This window comes from Colletotrichum paranaense (genome assembly GCF_030867605.1).
Source record: "Colletotrichum paranaense strain IMI 384185 chromosome Unknown Scaffold_6.1, whole genome shotgun sequence".
Taxonomy (NCBI): Eukaryota; Fungi; Ascomycota; class Sordariomycetes; order Glomerellales; family Glomerellaceae; genus Colletotrichum; species Colletotrichum paranaense.
In genome coordinates this window covers 3,165,447-3,182,760 of record NW_026848964.1, presented here as the reverse complement: position 1 = coordinate 3,182,760, position 17,314 = coordinate 3,165,447, and the positions used below count along the sequence as shown (strand labels likewise).

Here is a 17,314-nt window from a genome sequence, read left to right as displayed (position 1 = left end):
TGCTCAGCCGATTTGAGTCGGAAAGTGCGACGCAACCCGATACAATGCGCTCCTGTCTTCCCATACCTTGTCCTTTACCCCGCCGACGTCGCCCCTCCATTTTGGGGGACTTGGGTTGGGTTTCTGCCCCTCGCTTCTGAACTCCCGATTCCCGAACCCGCTGTCGCGTGTTTTTTTTTTTTTTTTTTTTTCGTCTTTCCATTTGACTACCGTAGGTGCTTAGCACGTAGTCCCCTGAAGACAAGCTAAGCAGGGGTTTCTTTCCTCCGGTGGTTCTCCGGGGCCATCTTATTCTTTGCCGCCGTTGCTGGAGAAAAAAAAAAAAGGAGGGGTTGAATCTGTATCCGTACGTACTATTTCGAAACCTCATCTCGGAATTGGGTTGTCCAAGGTAGTTCGGTTCGCAGCCTTACGGTGCGTTAGATCGCTTGAACTGTGTTGGCTGTTGACGGAGCAAGGAATCCTCGAGTCTCATTCGACGGTCACGGAGCAGGCATTCCAAAGTCAACAAACCACCACCGCAAACAGTCCCAGGGACTTTGCTCGCAGCTCCGCTGCGGAGGATGCTTTTACACACAGAGGCAGAGAGTTCCTCGGCACGTACGTAATAAGACGGCTCTGTGAATAATGCAAACCACGGTATTGGCTACCAAGATCAAATTGCAACTACGAAATACAGGTGAGCTACATCGTTACTAGAAAGCTTAACGTGTCTGGTGCATGTTTATCTATATTGATAGATCTCGTAGCTATTGATATCGCGAACTCTCAAAACCACACACACACACACACACACACACACAGCGCACTTCGTGTAGGTTGAGAACCGTGGTGTGCACCCTCGGTAGGTAGGCCGACGGGAGAAGAAGCACAGTCAAAACTCCTCGGCGTAACACAGTAAAAGCAAGAGATTGATTGATAACCTTAGATCCAAAAAGAACAGCGAAGGGGAAGGGAAAAAAAGCCAAAAAAAGTTCCCGCGTGGAGAATCCCAGCCAGCTTTCAGCCCAAACCCCGACCCGAGCGGATGACCGACCGACTGCGGCGACAACATCTACGGAGTAATAGAGTCTAGGACCGACGTGTTTCCATCTGTCTGCCCATCTCATCTCATCTCATCTCCCCCCTCCCGAAGTGCTCCCATCCAGTCCCCACCGCCGCCGCCGCCACCACCAAAACCGCCGATCCAGCAGCTGGTCAAGGCGGCCCTGAACCTGGCTCACCGCAGACACCTCAGTGAGTGACACGCACCAAAAAGAGGGCGGCGGCTGCTTTCTCCAGTTCTCATGTCCCGCCCATTCAGAGAGCAGCCGCCGCCCTTCCGCTGCCGGCGGCGCCCGGGGCGACCGACCGTCCCAACGAACCACAGCGCTTGCTCAGCGGTGCCCAATTCTCTTTTACTCAATTCACACACACAACCAGAACTCTCTCACTCGTCCCCGTCCTGCCAACCTCCGTACACATCTCAGATTCCCACAACGGAACTTGCCCATGGATCGAGACACTTTTTTCGGTGGAATAATGCCGCAATCTAAACTCATCTCTCTTGCTTTCTCCTCGTATTATGGCCATATTGGGACTACATACAGGACCACTCCTCCCGGGTTTTCCCGACATATGGAGGATGCTTCTCCGTCTTTTTGAATATCATGTTGCATCTTGTTTCTCCTGCATACCCTTCCCTTTCTTAGCTTACTCTGTTAGACCCATTCCCGACCTCCTTGTGCGGAATTCGAAATTCTCTTGGAACCCATATGGAGACCCAACGAAGAAAAATACAACAAAGCGAGCAAACGCCGTGAAACGCCTATCCCGAAACAACATATCTGCCTGCGTAAACCTGTAGACCCTCCACACCACCGCTGCATCTGCAGCTGCAGAATCTCAAAAGGTCGGCTCATGGGAAAAGAAAAGCTTAGCGTCGTGAAAGCCCCCATCCATATCCCCTCCATGTTCTAGGTATCCCACTTCTTGGCACGCCTTCTACCAGATTGCAGCCTGGTCAAAGTCGAACCTCTTCAGCTCCTTCCCTGCGTCTTCCAAGTCCTTCTTCGCCTTCATACGCATGTAGAAGATGGGGCAGTCCTTGCTACTGCAAATCACTTCGCAGTGCATGCTGCCCTGACACCGCTGGCACTGCGTCCAGAGCCGGCCGAATCGCACCTCGAGATCCGACGTCTTGTCCAGTGTCTTCTTGTACAATTCGCCGACCCGAGGCGCGCAATCCGAGCACACTGCCCCCGCGCTCTCCTCCTTGCCTCGGAGTGGTTTCTTGCATCCCATGCATGTTTGCGTCTTCTTTGCAAACTTCATCAGGCCTCCGACGGCCGGCGCCGACACTGCAATCGTGCGCGTATGCGCTCCCGTGAGCAGCGAGTTCGCCTTGGTCTCACCCAGAATGGGCTCGAAGATTCTGCCCAAAGGCTTCGCAAGCTGGTTATCAAGGTAGTATCGGGTGTCGATCGGTACGTTGTTTTCAAGGACGTAGATGGGATCCTCAGACTTCTCGTAGTTCTTTGCACCTGCCGCACCCTTGATCATCACATAGGCAACTCGATCACCTAGACCTGGTGCCGAGCCTGCATCGCGCTTCTTCATTCTCTGAGCGAGCTCGACGTGAGCCTGTTTGGCTGCGTAGTCGTCTTTGGTGAGCGCCTTCGTAATGACCAACTTTGACATATCAACCTTGTTTTGCAACAAGTCCGCAATCGTGTCTTTGACGTAACTGAGAGTAAAAGGTCAGTCGACATTATTCAGAAATCAGATGGTGCAAACTTACTCTTGCGCTCCCTGGACATCTTGGTCGATGAGCATCATTCGAAGCACCTTCTCAATCACGGTTTGTACGAGCAGGCAGTTGTCTCGTCGAACCGTCTCGATACCCTTCGTATCCATCTTGTCGTACTTGTTGGGATTCGTCCAGTACAGGCCGGCGTATCGCTTCTTGTTGATGAGCAGGTATGGGTAGTATACCTTTTCGAACTCCAATTTGATCGGCTTGACGAACTTGGAAGAGACAAAACTAGCAGCTTCTTCGCCAAACTTCATGGCCTCGGGAAGGTCCTTGGTGCCAAACTTGACCATGACAGAGTCAGTGTCACCATAAATGACCTGAGCGTCGTGGGTGTATCCATTGGCAATGCAGTACTTCTTCTCAACCTCTTCCTTGGTCTTCATAATCATCTGTCGGCCAAAGGCTGTTGTGCTACTGGCGATTTCGAGACAAGGCAGCTTGCCGGTTGTCGCACCCGTGAGTCCGTAGACGGAGTTTGCACTGATCTTCAAAGCCAGTTGTCGACCGTTCAACACTGCTTTCTTGAAAGGATCCGTTTCCCCAGCCAGTTCACGCTTGGCCTGCTTTCTTGCGGTCAAGAGTTCCTCGAGAATCTGAGCAAGGAGACCCTTCCGTTGTTTGGTGGTAACAAAGGTGTCGCCGTTCGGGGTGACGATGTAATCATCGTCCTTCTTCAGATCGAACTTCTCGATGGCCTTCTTGTTGACCAGTGTCGTATAGCATAGGTTGTGGGCCTGCATGATACTCGGGTACAGTGAAGCGAAATCGAGGGTTGCGATAGGCACATCGTAGTATCCTCGGGTCGGCTCGATGACTGTGGCACCTTCATACTGCTCATCGCTACCCTCAGATCTCATATTTGGAATGACCAGCTTCTGTTCTAGGGCCTTCCGGAAAAGCTGACTGATGAATTTCACCTGCTGTCCTCTGGAGAGCAAAAAGTTGAACGGGATACCAGTGACTCTGGCCATCTCAGTGTAGTTTTCGAGGCAAGATAGCTTGTCCATGAGCCGCTGCGGGAGGTATGCGTCCTTCAGACAGTAAAGAGCGAGACGGCGGCGCGATTCAGGGGTACCGTTGAACAACTCTGTGATCATGGTGTAGTGAACATCTTCCTTTTGCTCTCCCAAAAATTGGGAGCACACAGAGTTGAGCGTGTAACTTCGAAGGTGGTGGTCGCGCTGGACAAGCTGCAGTAAGTCGAGTTGCAACCGTCCATTGGTATTGGTGGCCTTGCTGTCGCGGTTACCCATCTGCTTACTGGAGAAATTCGTCTCCTTGGCTCTGGAAGGAATGCTAGGGATTCGAGACCAGTACTCGAATCCTCCGACCTTCAATGCCTTTGCCCTGTCGAGGAGGTATGGGAAATCAAAGTTGGCAATGTTGTATCCGATAATGATATCTGGGTCGACTTTGATGAGGAACTTCTGCCACTCGCTGAGCATCTTCTCCTCCTTCTCGAACTCGAGAATTTGTGTGGCGACGATAGGACTGGTTGTGTCTAAGCAGAACACGTTCCGCACGAAGGGCTTCTTTTCTCCGTATCTTGTCACCACGTTTGCAATCTGGATGACGGGGTCGTGTGTCGCCTCTGGGAAGATGCCCTTACGTCCAGCGCACTCAATATCGAACGACATGATTCTCAGAGGAGCCATCTTGGACCACTCTCCAACCGGCTTGTGAGCGATAAGGTCGAGGTAATTGATCTCGGCTTCGATTTGGCAGTTCGATTGTCGTTGAGACTGGTGCAGGACCTGGTATTTTGATGCGGGGGCTTCAACCCAAGACATTCCGAAAATCTAGCAGAAAGATATTAGCCTCGTCGAGAGAGTTGATACCAGAGAAACGCACCTTGCAGTCGACCATGAAACGGAGGACATATTGAATGTTGTCGAATGTCATGATGCCGCCATCCATGCCCTTCCATAGACCCTTCCAGTTGGCATTGCCCGACTCGATCGTTGTCCGAACTCTTGCGATGAACTTGGGGTCCATGACAGTGACCTTGAGGTAGGGGCTTTTAACATTTCCTTGGAAACCATAAATATTTTCCCTCATCAGGAAAGATACTGAGTGAATACAAGGCTGGTGCTGTGCTACTTGTGACTCGAGATAGGCCTTGAAAGCATTGCAGTCTTCGGGTCGGAACGCCACCGGGGCAGCGACGTAGAGGTAGTGTTTGAAGTCGGTGACGTGCAACATCACTGAGTGGCCTTGCTCGGTAACACCAAACAGCTTGACCGTTGCTCGACCGCCGTGTAAACTGCCCTCCTCGGCCTCGATTTGCTGGAAGGTCAGGTTATCCCTGGCCGGGTTGAAGTCGACAAGCGGAGGTCGGTCCCATGATTGATCCTTTTCGGTATTGTTCTGCTTGCGTTCAGAGATATCCTGGCTCAACTTCTCGAGAACTTCTGATTCGAAGGCACTCTTAGGTTGACTAGAGCCCGGAAGGTTCTTTGCATTCTTCTGGAAACCGACATGGCGGGCGGGTGAGGACGAGAACCCTTCGACTTTGCGCTTCTTGAGGGATGACGGTGTCGACGGGATGTTGCGGCGGGTGCTTGGTGTCTCCCCGAGCACACGCTTTTGAGGCAGCACTGTAGCCATTGTGGTGATCTGGCTGTGGTGGAAGAGTTGTGCAGAGTGAATCAACCAGACCTCATAGTCGGGTGGATTTGGGGGGTCGTCAGGTTGTTGCTATGGGATGGAACTTTCAGAAACCCATTAACGCGAAGACGCGCTTGACGTGATTGACGTCGACGTGACTTGACCCACTCTAAAGTGGCTGATGGAAGGCGCGAGCTGATGACTAAGGCAGGTGCACTTGGGTTCCTCTGGGTCTGAGACGCGACGTTGACGCCAAAGACAGGAGGTGCAGGAGAGCGGGTACTTCCCAGATTCTCCCCACTCAAGTTCAGGTACGCCCTCCAATATCAACACTGAGGCAACCGAAGAAAGTTGAGAAACGAGCTTACCTCCTGTTTCAATTGTCAATTGGTTGCCTTCCCAGCATTTGTTATTTCTACGCAATTGTCGTTCGTATTTCTGCCCTCATTCTCCCCCTTTTCACCTGAGCGATGGAATGATACTTGTTAAGGCAAAACTTAGGTGACCACAATGTTGTCAAAAGGTTCACGAGGGACAATAGTGATGGATGACTAGTCGCAAAACCAACTCTTGATATTTACTAGATGAGGCTAAGGTATATTTGGATATCAAGATGTCTACAACTACAGGATGTTGGAAGCTTCTATACAGGACAACATGCTTCCAGAAATGACTGGTAGCTGTCATTGCATTCTACACATGGTCCCTGTTAGCTATGATGAACACGACAGTACAAGTGATCCAAAAAGAGCAACATGATGGCACATAGTCTCGCAAGGCATGTAGTCGCTCTTTTTTTGTCGCGGAGAAACAAGAGAAAGAGAGACGAGATTGCTTGCAGTTGTCTTCAGATATCCATTCTAAGAGGCATCAACGGCGGTTTGTCACGACCGCTCAGCTAAGCCATGCAAATAGGATTCATCAAGAGATTGTCAAGAAACTCATGGTAGAAACAAAGAGAAGCAAACTTACTCTCAATCAACTTCCGAAACATCTGCTTTGGCGTGGCAGAACAGCATCTGACGTAAGGCGACGTAACGTGGTATCTTGGTAGTGCGTCTGTGGGCGCGACCATGGCAACCTACTTCCTCAACGGCACACAGTCAAGCAACTAGACACAGAAAACCATGGGGGACAAGCGTTCATTTTTGTTTTCATATTAGGACTGGGTTGAGTTTTAAATACGTAAACCTCGTGCAGCCCATCGAATGATATGTGCGGGGTAAACCAGGGGCGTCCGAGGACGATGCGACTGCGTGATGCCGAGACGGTTGGTCGGTCAGCGGCAGCGAATAGAGAGAACCCTGGCAAACCCCCGCAGCGCTATGTGTATGGCTCTACCTATGAAGACGATTTGTCTCTGTTGGACGTATGGGAGAGGGTCCTTTCCTTCTTCTTTCATAAAAATACCCATCGTGAACCGGGACGCCGTCGCTGAGCAATGCAAATCATGAACCACCCTTGCCAAAGTCCAGAAACCAGTGCAATGCAAACTCTCGTAGCATTAATTGGGTCGTTCCTCCTATGATGTCAACTCTTCATGATGAAGTGATCTTGAAGTTGTCAAGCTCGCACCAGTTGTTTACAGGCTAGTTTTAGGTTAGCAGATGATCGTCGTTAGCATGGGTGATCAGATAACTTACAATACAACTGAGGTACTTGCACCAACTGCAAGTGTTGTGGTAGATGTAGAAGTTATTGAGTAGGACGATGAAGACAATGATGACCGTCAGCAAGAAGCCGGCTCTGACCAACCACCATGCCCACCAGAGTGGCTTCCTGCCCTTGAAGAAACCGATGGGATTCTTCAAGAACGGCGGTGGGCCACCCTGGTTGGGAGTGAGATGCATGGATGCGTATGATGGATCCTCAGCGCCAAGTCTCCGTCTCAAGGAATTGGGCGAATGCAAGACGCAGATGCCCAGCGCAAGACCCATTAGGAAGCCACCGATATGGGCAAAGTTGTCGAGTCCTGGCAGCAGACCCAGTACGAAAGAGATGACTACATCCAACATGATGAACATCAGGTCTTTCACAGGGCTGCGGCGGTCCTTCCAGGAGTACAGGAGATCGAGCAGGGTGAGAGCGATGACGCCGAAAAGGGCACCTGAAGCACCTGTAGATGCAGCCATAACACCGGCGTAGTTTGCTCCCATGACGTTGCCGAATATGCCAGCGCTCACATAGACCAAGAAGAAGCGAATCGAGCCGATGGCTATCTCCATCTCCTTTCCTATCGTCATTTGCAGAAGCAGGTTGAAGCCGATATGGATGAGACCTGCGTGCAGGAAAATGGGTGTGATGAAGCGGAACCACTGGTTGGGTTCCGGTGACTGGTTGATGTCGGTGTAGGTAGGCTCCGGCACACCTCCGAAGCCGCATAAATCGCCGAGGCCGCACTGGTTCGAGGGGTTGCTGGCGTCGCTCGAGGTCGAGTTCGGGCAAGGCCATGTGATGGGCTGGCCGAGATCCTGGATACCCTTGACGTTGTGCATGCAAGCTACGTAGCGAGCACCCATGTTGATCATAACGTAGGTGGAAGGTCCAATCATGGGGTTAAATGAGGGCTTGGTCATGATGGGAGAACCGGTGAGTTGAGCTGCGTTCCGTTAGTATCAAATACTGTTAGGTTTCGACCTGTTGATTTGGCTTACCGTTCTTCACAATCTCAGCGATGAACACTGCAACCTGAACCAACGTGAAAATGTAAACGACCCATGGAATACCCTTTCTGTCGGCGCCAAACATGCCCAGCTGACCAAATCCAACCTTGTTCTTGTCGCGGCGACTCTTTGAGCGGCGAGATCCCGCAGGTGCGTCGTAGACATGGTCATTCTCGTTCATCTCCACATCCTTGTGCGGCTGCGTCGGCTGCCGGCTTTGCAAGGGAATCTCGTCGGCCACATTTTGTCTGCTCGAGTCTGGAGAAGTGGAATGACCGTAGTAGGCAGTGTCCGGCTGAGCATAAGGATTCTGCTGGTGGGGATCGTGGCTGTTGTAGGCCGTCTGGCCGTGGCCCGAGTAGGCGGTGTTTACTGTATTCATCGTGTTCATGCGCTGGGGTTGCATGTTGTTCGTGCTCTGAGGATGAGGGCTCTGTGTATTTCCGTTGTGGCGAAATCCGTCCTGTGTTGAGTCTACGGGATAGACATGATCGTCAAAGACGCTTTCGAAGGGGGATACAGTGTTGGCGCGCGGTGGTGGTGGTTGGCTGGCACCGGGCGCAGGCGTTATTGAGCTGTAGGGAGGAGCGGGTGTTGAACTGGTTGAGGGAATGTTGTTGTAGGCAGCACCACCGTAATAGGGAGCAGGCGAGGGAGAAGCTCCTGGAGGGGGTAGCGGTTTGTTCTGGTAATAGTCGTTGGCAGCCATGATATGTGCTGGGTCGGCGGATGCCAATTACGAAGGGACTGGAATTATGTGAGACCAGGGGAATGGGAATCTGGGCGAGGTCTCGTCCTTTTCTGAGAGTCGAAATCTCGCTTGGAGCGGCTGAACTAGGCTTCGGCGGGCAGCGAAGGCAAGCAAGGCAAATCGGACTAGTGCGAGATGGAGAATGGCTCAGGTACCGACCGGAAAGGGATGGGACGCGGAGAAATGTGACAGCGGGAGGGTTGAAATGAGGTGTGTGTCGTAACGCGGTCGGGGGGTCGTGGATATTTGTTCGATGCAGCGTTTTGGCGTGGATCGATGAGCCCAAGCTAAGCCTGGAAGACGGATGGAGTGATTGAGTTGGAGTACGGATACAATGCAGGGTGTCCGTGAGCGCGGTGGGTCGGTAACAAGCAAATTAAGCCCGGCTTAGCCAGCCTCTCTGAACGAGACCAAGGTAACCGGAGTAAGCTGAAGCTGAGGAAAGGCAAAGCCGCCAAAGAGAAGTGAGAAGAATGTCGAAAAGTAATTGCAGGTTTACCTCCAGGCGCGCAGTAGGCGAATTATGAATTAGCGGACTGGGAGAATGCCTGTGCACTCAACCTGAGCTACACTACTTCGGATGACCGGGTGAGTAGAAGATAGTTTGGGTGTTTTGGGTGCTTGAGTGTCGGAGCGCAGAAAGGAGAGTTCCTGTGTAGCACCTAAGGGGTTATAGGGGGCAGAACGAGTGAAGGGAGTGCCACCTTAAGCAGTAAACTCGTATGTCGTCGGTCAAGGGATGAATCTGGTAACAGGAGCAGGACACGTTCTCACGACACGAAGGGGGGATGCGAGGAGGTTATTTCTTTTAAACAGCCCAGCTTTCAAACGCAAGCCTTCCTGGCCTTGTTTCTGTTTTCTGCCCAAGCCTGCCAAGTGGGAGGCAGAGTACCTTGCGGCTGGCGCTGGACCAACAACTACACCGGGTTGGATCCATAGGTACGTAAGATACAGAGGAGGAACGGCAATGTGGTTGGCAGTGAAGAGGACCCAAAACACTGCCCGCCTCTCAGACTCGAGACTTCTCTTGAGCGAGTGGATCACGGTGACGGGAGTGTGTGGGAGGGAGGCGGCCCAGTGAGAGGTGAAGAGGGGGGATGCACAATGGCACACCACCAAACGGGAGTCTGAGCAGGGTGCAGTAGGCTTGCAGTAGTTCCGGCTTTGAGGCTGTGTCAGCAATGCCAGCCCTTTTTTTTTCTGCATCTTCCACTCCGACCAGAGTCTTTCCCCCGCCAAATGGGACCGTCGCCAGTCATACCTACCTAGGTACCTTGCGGTGCCTGTTCGTACAAAGTACACCTGACGTACGGATCGGACATTTAAGCCTGAGTTAAGGTGGGCAAGGAACAATAGCGCCCTTGCCTTACGAGGTACAATGCCTACGAAGTACAAATGTCAAAAGCGACAGGGCGGCTGCCATTCAGCAGCGCATCTGCATCTGCAACTGGCAGCCCTTCGTGGCAGCGGCACATGTCGCGGTACGAAGACTCGTGGCTGCACCTCTGAGCTGTGCTATGTTTGGAACGGAGACCCACAAGTTTCAGATAGTTGCGTAACCCAGCCTGCCGACCCCCGGCGTGGCAGGTGAGCTGTGAGGTAACTCGACCAGGCGGGACCCTTCGTGCCTTCTTCCAACGTCCTTTCTTGCCTCTGTCGAATGTACCTTTCCACTAATCCAAGCTGGGCTCGGAACAGAGCCACATCTCAGCCGAGGTCGATGTACCCGCCACTTCTCTTCTTCTTGAGCTCTTCCGTGAGCCTCTCGCTTCGATTCTGCGGGCTGCAAGACAGCCTGCCGTGCCTACCTGGGGATACATCTATCAACTTTAGACAGCAAGCCATCCGCCTCACTCGCTGATCCGCTTAGGGAAAGCAGGATGACATGATGATCAACTGTCAGCAGTCGAAACCTTGAAAGCCAGCCATAGCAGCAGCAGCTTCTTGCAATCCTTCCGCAGACGTGCCCTATGGCTAACGACTGCCGATCCATGCAGTGCATGCAGACTACGGGCAGCATCCTGGCAGCCTGGCTCCGACACTCGCTCCACAAGACGACCACAACCCCAAGCCTTCAAGAGTCATGACCCTGCAAACCCTCGGCGATTCCACAGCGTTGGGGGAGCAACACCAGCATGAGGTGTTCATTCCATTATTTCCATCCCATCAACATCTACATCAACTGCCCTGCCGCTATCCGACAAGGACCGGCCTGGCGAGGCAGGAAAACCTTCGTTTTCTAATCGGCCTCTCCTTGGAATCAATGACAAGAAACCATCCTGGATATCTGGGGGGGTCCCCAATAAAGCTCTCCAATGTGCCTTACAAATGGACCCCAAGGACATACCGACCGGAATGTGGATTTCGCAACACCCGCGATAGTACGCCTTCCTAAAGAATCTGCCCGACACTGTGGGTTCGTCGCTTCTCAGCCTCCTTTTGCTCGACTCTTCCCAGTCAACATTGTGGCACCTTTATATCATTCCAAGCCAAACTTCGCGTCCACCAAGAATTGGTACAAGAACAGAGAAGACAGACCCAGAATGGTCTTCCACCAATATCCGCTGTTGTGATCATGGAACTGATACATGTCAGCTGAGCTTCCAACAGTTGCTGACATTCACTTGCATCGTCTTTTCCACAGTTCGGGCAAAAAAACCTGCGCCAGACCGTCAGCTCACCAACAACGGTCGCGCACTGCGCAGATTTGGGGCACTTACGACAAATGGTGGCTCGGCCGTCACCCACTAAAGAATGGTTACTCGTGGAGGCAAGCCACATGCACGATCGGAAAGAAACACGAGAAAGCACCCAAGCCCATGAGATGACGTACTCGGACAACATTCGAATCCTCTTTTAACTCTTCCTCGTGCTTTCTGCTTGCGAGAGAGCTGACGCTGGATTTGACAGCACCCTGCCAGTCATTTTGGCATCCCCCCGAGCCAGCCCTATCCAGAATGCTGGCTCAAGCTGGAATCATCGTTGTCCGTGCGTTGTCGGAGATCGGGGGTCCTCTCGCCCTGCGTGCGGCGCGACTGAATGGAACAACCTATGGTCCACGACCGTTGCGACGCCACACGCTATCACGTGTCGATAAGATAACAGAAGGGGAAAAAGACCCCTGGTTTAATCAACTTTTTTTTTTCCTTCGCTTGGGGGAGCTTTAATTAGCAAGAGGGTCGTTGCGCAGAGTTTCCAGAGTTCCTCAATTGCGCGGAGATTTGCCTACTGCACGCTGAAGATCCAGTTTACACAGCCATTCGAAACTATGAGCAAGAAAATCCGCGGTGGTGATTCCGACTCCGACAGGGAGGACGGTGGCGCCAAGCTCAATGCACCCACGGTTCGCCTGACTTCCCGAGTCTTCAGCTGTCTTGGTTCTAACCCCCACCTTAGGAGGCATCTACCGATGCCATGGATGTAGATGTCCCACCAACTCCTGCCGACAAGAGACAGGCAGCAGCCATGGCTCGCGCCGAACGAGCTGCGCGTAGAAAACAAATCCGTGAGGGGTTGATGCCTGGAGGCTCCCAAATTTCTTCCTTGGCCAGCACGCCGAATCCTGAGTCCCAGCCCGCATCGCCTGCGCTCAAAGCACAAGAAAAGAAGACGAGGGGAAGGAAGGCGACAAGAAAGAGCACAATCGTCGCTGAGAAGGAAGAAGAAAAACCAGAGGACAATACGGCGACAGGAACCCCCGACGAGACCACCACAGCAGCAGAGCCCGCAGAGCCTACAGAGTCAGAAGAGCCAGCAGAGCCAGCAGAGCCCGTAGAGCCAACAGAGCCAGCGACAGTGCCTACCTCTACTCCTGCAACAGATGCCGAGCCGCTCCCCTTCGTGATCGATGTGAACCCCACCAAGGGCAAGATTCCCGACAACACAAGCGCGTCCATAGCCGGCTACGCCACATCCATTGCCCCCAGCTCGGCGTTCGGCGGCGATAGCCAGATGGGTGGCCCCAACCGCGCAGCAAGGCGGCGGCAGATGCAGATTGATAACCATCGGAAGGCGATTAAGAAGGAGCTTGGCATACCCGCCGAGTCGGATGAGCGCGCGGAGGAGGTGGACGCGCTACTCAAGACCTGGATCGCCGAGTTTGACGAAAAGACCGAGGCGCGGGCGGCCAAGAAGAAGGCCAAGAAGATCGCGTCAAAGGGGAAAGCACAGGGTAAGCCTTACTCAGGACGAAACAACAAAAATGATGAGAAGCAGAAGCAGATAAAGAAGCAGAAGCAAAAAAAGGCCCTACGAGACCGGCAGGGAGGCAACTAGGAGAGAAGTTGGCCGACCTGCGGCTCGATGGGGCCCCGCCGATTCTGGAGAGCAAAGGCGTCGTGAGGGAGTAATGGATGTGTGATGAAAGGGAAAAGGGAAGGAGGATACAATAAGACAAAAGTATATATGCATGCATATTGGCGTCTAGCGGGTCAAATGGGAGGAGGATATATCATGTCAATAACAAACTGAACGCCGAGCTCAAATAACGGCATACCGGCCATACTTCGCAAGATGGCGGCATATCCTTACACGTCACAGATCGCAAAGCGCGGACCTTACTTGTGTGATGGTGCTCAATAATAGTAATGTACAGCCAGGGGAGATTGTCACCAACCCATCAATGCTCCAAACTGCAAACCTTCAACGCCTTTTTTGCTAGACTCCCTACTAGCCACAGTGTGTACCTGGACTTGAGTCGGACGATTTCCCCTCCAAATTCATTACTTGTTCGTTCTTGGTATCCTACACTGGCCGTCACCTCTCATCGACAACTCCCCCTCAGTTATTGCTTCTTCTCACTATCGTTCTTCTGACTCTCCTCTGCCTCCTCCTTCTTCGCGCCGCTCCAAACCTCAGAAACCTGCTCGGCAATCAAATCGCCCAAACCCTTGCCCTCAGCAAGCGCCTTCGCGTGCTCAGCAGCCCTCTTGGCCTCCCAGTCCTCGGGCTCGCTGCCGTACCACAGCCTCTGCGCGAGGTTCCGCTTCTTGAACTCGATGGCGCGCATCTGCTCCTCCGTCAGGCCCTCGCGGCGCATCCGCTCCTCGCGCAGGAGCTGCTTGGTGCGCTGCGCCTGCTCGGGCAGCGTCGTGGGGAACATGCGACCGAGGCGGGACTGCATGCGCTGGAAGAGGGACTGGCCGCTGTAGTCGTAGATGAGCTGGTTGCCCGAGGCGGAGAAGCCGGTCCAGAGCATGAAGGTGCGCCAGTCGATTCGGCGGGGGGGCATGAGCATGATTAGGGGGCAGAGGACTACGCCTGCCCAGGCTGCGTTGGTGATGATCTTGGGCGTCGGGGTCGGGGCTTGGCCCGTTGGTTGTGTAGAGGCTGAAGACATTTTGTGTATGTGTGTGTGTGTATGTGGTTCTAATGTTTTTCCGCGATGGAGGTCTTGTCGGGCTTGGAGGTCAGAAGCTGCTCGGGTTCGGCGGCTGAGCAAGTCTTCTCGTGGGTCCGTTTGCGTCGACGCTGTATTCGTAGGTGGTTTTCCAGTTCGGGACGGAGACTGGTGTCGCAAGGTGGGTGGGTGATGCTGAGTGTTCAAGTCAATGACGATTGATGAAGCTGTCTGGTGCAGGTGCGAAAGAGAAATCTCCCAAATTTTAAGAACCGCGCTAGGCCCCGGCGCCGAAAATCGAGGTGGGGCCGACCCGGGGCTCCGGGACACAAACCACTTGAGTCGAATGCTTGCACCTAGCCAACACGAGCACTCCTACCTTAGTGATTAAGCCTTTGAAGTGGATCTCAAGCAGTGTTCATTAGAAGCAGATAATCTGGCGAGGAAACGTAATTCGAAGCAAGGTTCAGTGACGAGTTCTCGGCAAGGATAGCGGGAGCCGATTGAATCCAGGATCTTCAGACTCATCAAGATGACCGCGAGAGATGTGAGGAATACCTCCGAGGTTGACAACAGATTTCTTTGTCATGCGGAACAACCAATCACAGGTATCTAAGCAGCTCGCTCGCTGTAAGGGAAATTCATCCAATTCAATTGCATAGTGCAATAGTAGCAAATTCAGTTTGCAGACGAGAAGCAATAGACATTGTACAAGCCTAAATAAACGTCATAGACTTAATCAGAATGAAACTTTCCAAAGTAGTAAGCACCTGTCCCCTCTTTAAATCATCACTGATTTGCTTCATTATCATTGAGATATGACCTCTAAATAACACTGCCCCAAGAAACGCCTTCAAACATGCGACACGAAACCAAAATCCAGACTTTTCTAGTTTTCCTACTTTTGAACTCCTCCAGATGCAGATGCGTGAACAGAATCCAAGATAGCCTCCTCTTCCGACCACAAATGCGCACCCGTCTCCTTGAGCAACTGCACGCACTTCTCCTTGCCCATCTTTTCGGCGAGGTAGAGCGGCGTGTTGTTGGCCAGATTCCTCGAGTGCACGCTGGCGCCCCTCGTCAGCACTTCGCGCAGGATGTCAATGTTGGGCCCGACGGCGGCCAGGTGGACAGTCGTGTTGCCCGCGTAGTCAGCGGCCTTGAGGAGCTCGTGCTGGGCGTCGTTGTCTAGGATCTCCTTCACCGTCCGGACATCGCCATTTCGTATGGCGTAACCGAGGACGGTAAATGCCGATTCTGACGCGGTTAGTCGCGCTACAACCGAGTCGAGTGAGCCAGATGGATGCGAAAATACCGGAAGAGCCATTTCCGTCATCTCGCCACGCAGAGACTGAGACATTCTCGCGCTGACCTGGGCGGTGGAAAGGCTGGGGATGGCGAGAAGGTAGGACAGCTTGGTGAGGGCGGCCTCTGCTGTGAGATCGAGACCGAAGATGACGCCGGCGCGGCCGAGTTCGGTTCCAGGACCGTAGACGGGAGAGACAAAGCCGCTCATGCACTGACTGACGTTGACGACGATGACACCGCGGTCCACGGCGGCCTTGATGACCTTGGTCAAGCTGCCGTCGATACCACTGGGGGCGTTACCCATTCCGAAAGTCTCGAGGATGAGGCCACGTAGATCGGGGACACGCAGGACCGAGTCGAGCATCTCTGGCCTGATGCCAGGGAACACTCGAAGACAGGCAACGTGAGCTGTGTCGAGGTGCTTCGTGACCTGGAGCTCGGCGATTCTAGTGGGCCTCAACACAATGGGCCAGTTCACGTCAATACCAAGTCCGTTCACCTTGGCCAGTGGCTCGCAGTTGGGGCTAGCAAAGGCCTCGAAAGCGGCAGATGAGACCTTGCTGGTTCTGTTGCCGCGGAACAGCTTGTGATGGAAGAAAAGACCGACTTCGGGGATGACAAAGGTTCCTGCGATGATGAGCGAACCGAGGAGATTGTCGACGGCGTCGGACTGGAGAGCAAAAATGGAGGCCTGGGAACCGGTGAGGATGACCGGCTTTCCCAGATCAGAGAGCATGAATGACAGAGCCGATGCCGTGTACGAAAGAGAGTCGGTTCCGTGCAAGACGACGAATCCGTCAAAAAGGCGGTAGTTTTCCCTGATGGTCTGGGCAATTTCCGTCCAGCCTTCCGCTGAGATGGAGCTAGAGTCCAGCAGAGGGTTGAATTCCAGCACACCGTAGCGAATGTGACGGGAGTAAGCACTCGGTGGTGTTCTCAAACTGTCGATCATGATTCTTTTCCCATCTTTGACGGCCTCAAGTTGGACTACACATCGTCAGTAAGACTCATTACAGATACTAGTTATTTTTGGCAATTGGTGCTCCAGTCCAGCCACGGCTCGGGGAAATATGTCCTCAACATTTACAAGAAGTCTTCGTGAGAACGGACCAGGATTTTCAACATGCGAAGAAGGCAGGCAGACAAGTACTCATTTCTTGACTTTTGTATTTCCTTGGGACGTGCTGTCTTTCAGAAAAACCTACCAGGAGGGGAGGACTTGTCGTTGAATGAGGGCCGCGGAGCCATGGCATCCTTCAAGAAACCTCCAATGGGCTGGAGTCCATCGGCGGTAGGCTGCATGCAGATGGTTCCGCCCGTCATGATAATGAGGACTCGAGACTCCGGGTAGTTGGACGCCGGCAGGAGTCTCTCGGCGGTAGGTTCGAAAGCCATTATGTCGGTGTATCGGTGATGCCGAGTTCGAGTTGTGTTACGTAGCGAACAGCAATGAGTGAGGGAAAGTTGGGTGTCGTCCAGGTCCAGACTTTATCACGTACTGAAGCCTCCACAGATGGGTATAGTAAATTGAGGGGCACGGGGTAATGGAGGGGCAAGAGCTTTTGTATGGAGAGCGAGGCGAAAACAGTTGGCCAGTGTCACGCACGGGTGGTGTAAAATTTTGTAAATTTTGTCGGATGGAGGAGACTGTGAGAGACTGTGACGAGCGGGCAGTGATGGATGATGAAAGCAAGCGAGTGGAGACGGATGGCGAGTCAATCAAGTCATTTGTGGCATACATCAACAATTTAAAGGCAGTCAGAAGAGCCCTTGGTGTCCGGTATACGGCAACAGCCTGGATGAACCTAACAAGAGCTGGCTGACATTGGGTTTGGCTGCTTGCCGAAGCCTTA

At 53.0% G+C, this 17,314-nt stretch overlaps 6 protein-coding genes across 6 annotated transcripts; 2 read left to right on the top strand and 4 right to left on the bottom strand.

Moving 5' to 3' along the window:
• Positions 1–1,983: 1,983 nt before the first annotated feature.
• CPAR01_08734 (DNA polymerase family B) lies at positions 1,984–5,401 on the bottom strand (the record flags this gene model as incomplete). Its single annotated transcript, XM_060493001.1, has 3 exons — positions 1,984–2,725; positions 2,780–4,593; positions 4,646–5,401. 3 exons carry the CDS (start codon positions 5,399–5,401, stop codon positions 1,984–1,986), a joined length of 3,312 nt encoding a protein of 1,103 aa, XP_060349371.1.
• A 1,538-nt stretch (positions 5,402–6,939) lies between these two features.
• On the bottom strand, positions 6,940–8,773 carry CPAR01_08733 (rhomboid family protein; the record flags this gene model as incomplete). The annotated part of the gene is made up of 3 exons (XM_060493000.1): positions 6,940–6,990; positions 7,045–8,000; positions 8,056–8,773. The coding sequence occupies 3 exons, from the start codon at positions 8,771–8,773 to the stop codon at positions 6,940–6,942; spliced, it is 1,725 nt and encodes a 574-aa protein (XP_060349370.1).
• A 2,305-nt stretch (positions 8,774–11,078) lies between these two features.
• On the top strand, positions 11,079–11,210 carry CPAR01_08732 (uncharacterized protein; the record flags this gene model as incomplete). The annotated part of the gene is made up of 1 exon (XM_060492999.1): positions 11,079–11,210. One exon carries the CDS (start codon positions 11,079–11,081, stop codon positions 11,208–11,210), a length of 132 nt encoding a protein of 43 aa, XP_060349369.1.
• An 873-nt stretch (positions 11,211–12,083) lies between these two features.
• On the top strand, positions 12,084–13,090 carry CPAR01_08731 (uncharacterized protein; the record flags this gene model as incomplete). The annotated part of the gene is made up of 2 exons (XM_060492998.1): positions 12,084–12,158; positions 12,212–13,090. 2 exons carry the CDS (start codon positions 12,084–12,086, stop codon positions 13,088–13,090), a joined length of 954 nt encoding a protein of 317 aa, XP_060349368.1.
• Positions 13,091–13,598: 508 nt separating this feature from the next.
• On the bottom strand, positions 13,599–14,153 carry CPAR01_08730 (uncharacterized protein; the record flags this gene model as incomplete). Its single annotated transcript, XM_060492997.1, has 1 exon — positions 13,599–14,153. The coding sequence occupies one exon, from the start codon at positions 14,151–14,153 to the stop codon at positions 13,599–13,601; it is 555 nt and encodes a 184-aa protein (XP_060349367.1).
• Positions 14,154–15,051: 898 nt separating this feature from the next.
• On the bottom strand, positions 15,052–16,856 carry CPAR01_08729 (asparaginase; the record flags this gene model as incomplete). The annotated part of the gene is made up of 2 exons (XM_060492996.1): positions 15,052–16,448; positions 16,667–16,856. 2 exons carry the CDS (start codon positions 16,854–16,856, stop codon positions 15,052–15,054), a joined length of 1,587 nt encoding a protein of 528 aa, XP_060349366.1.
• Positions 16,857–17,314: the final 458 nt, after the last annotated feature.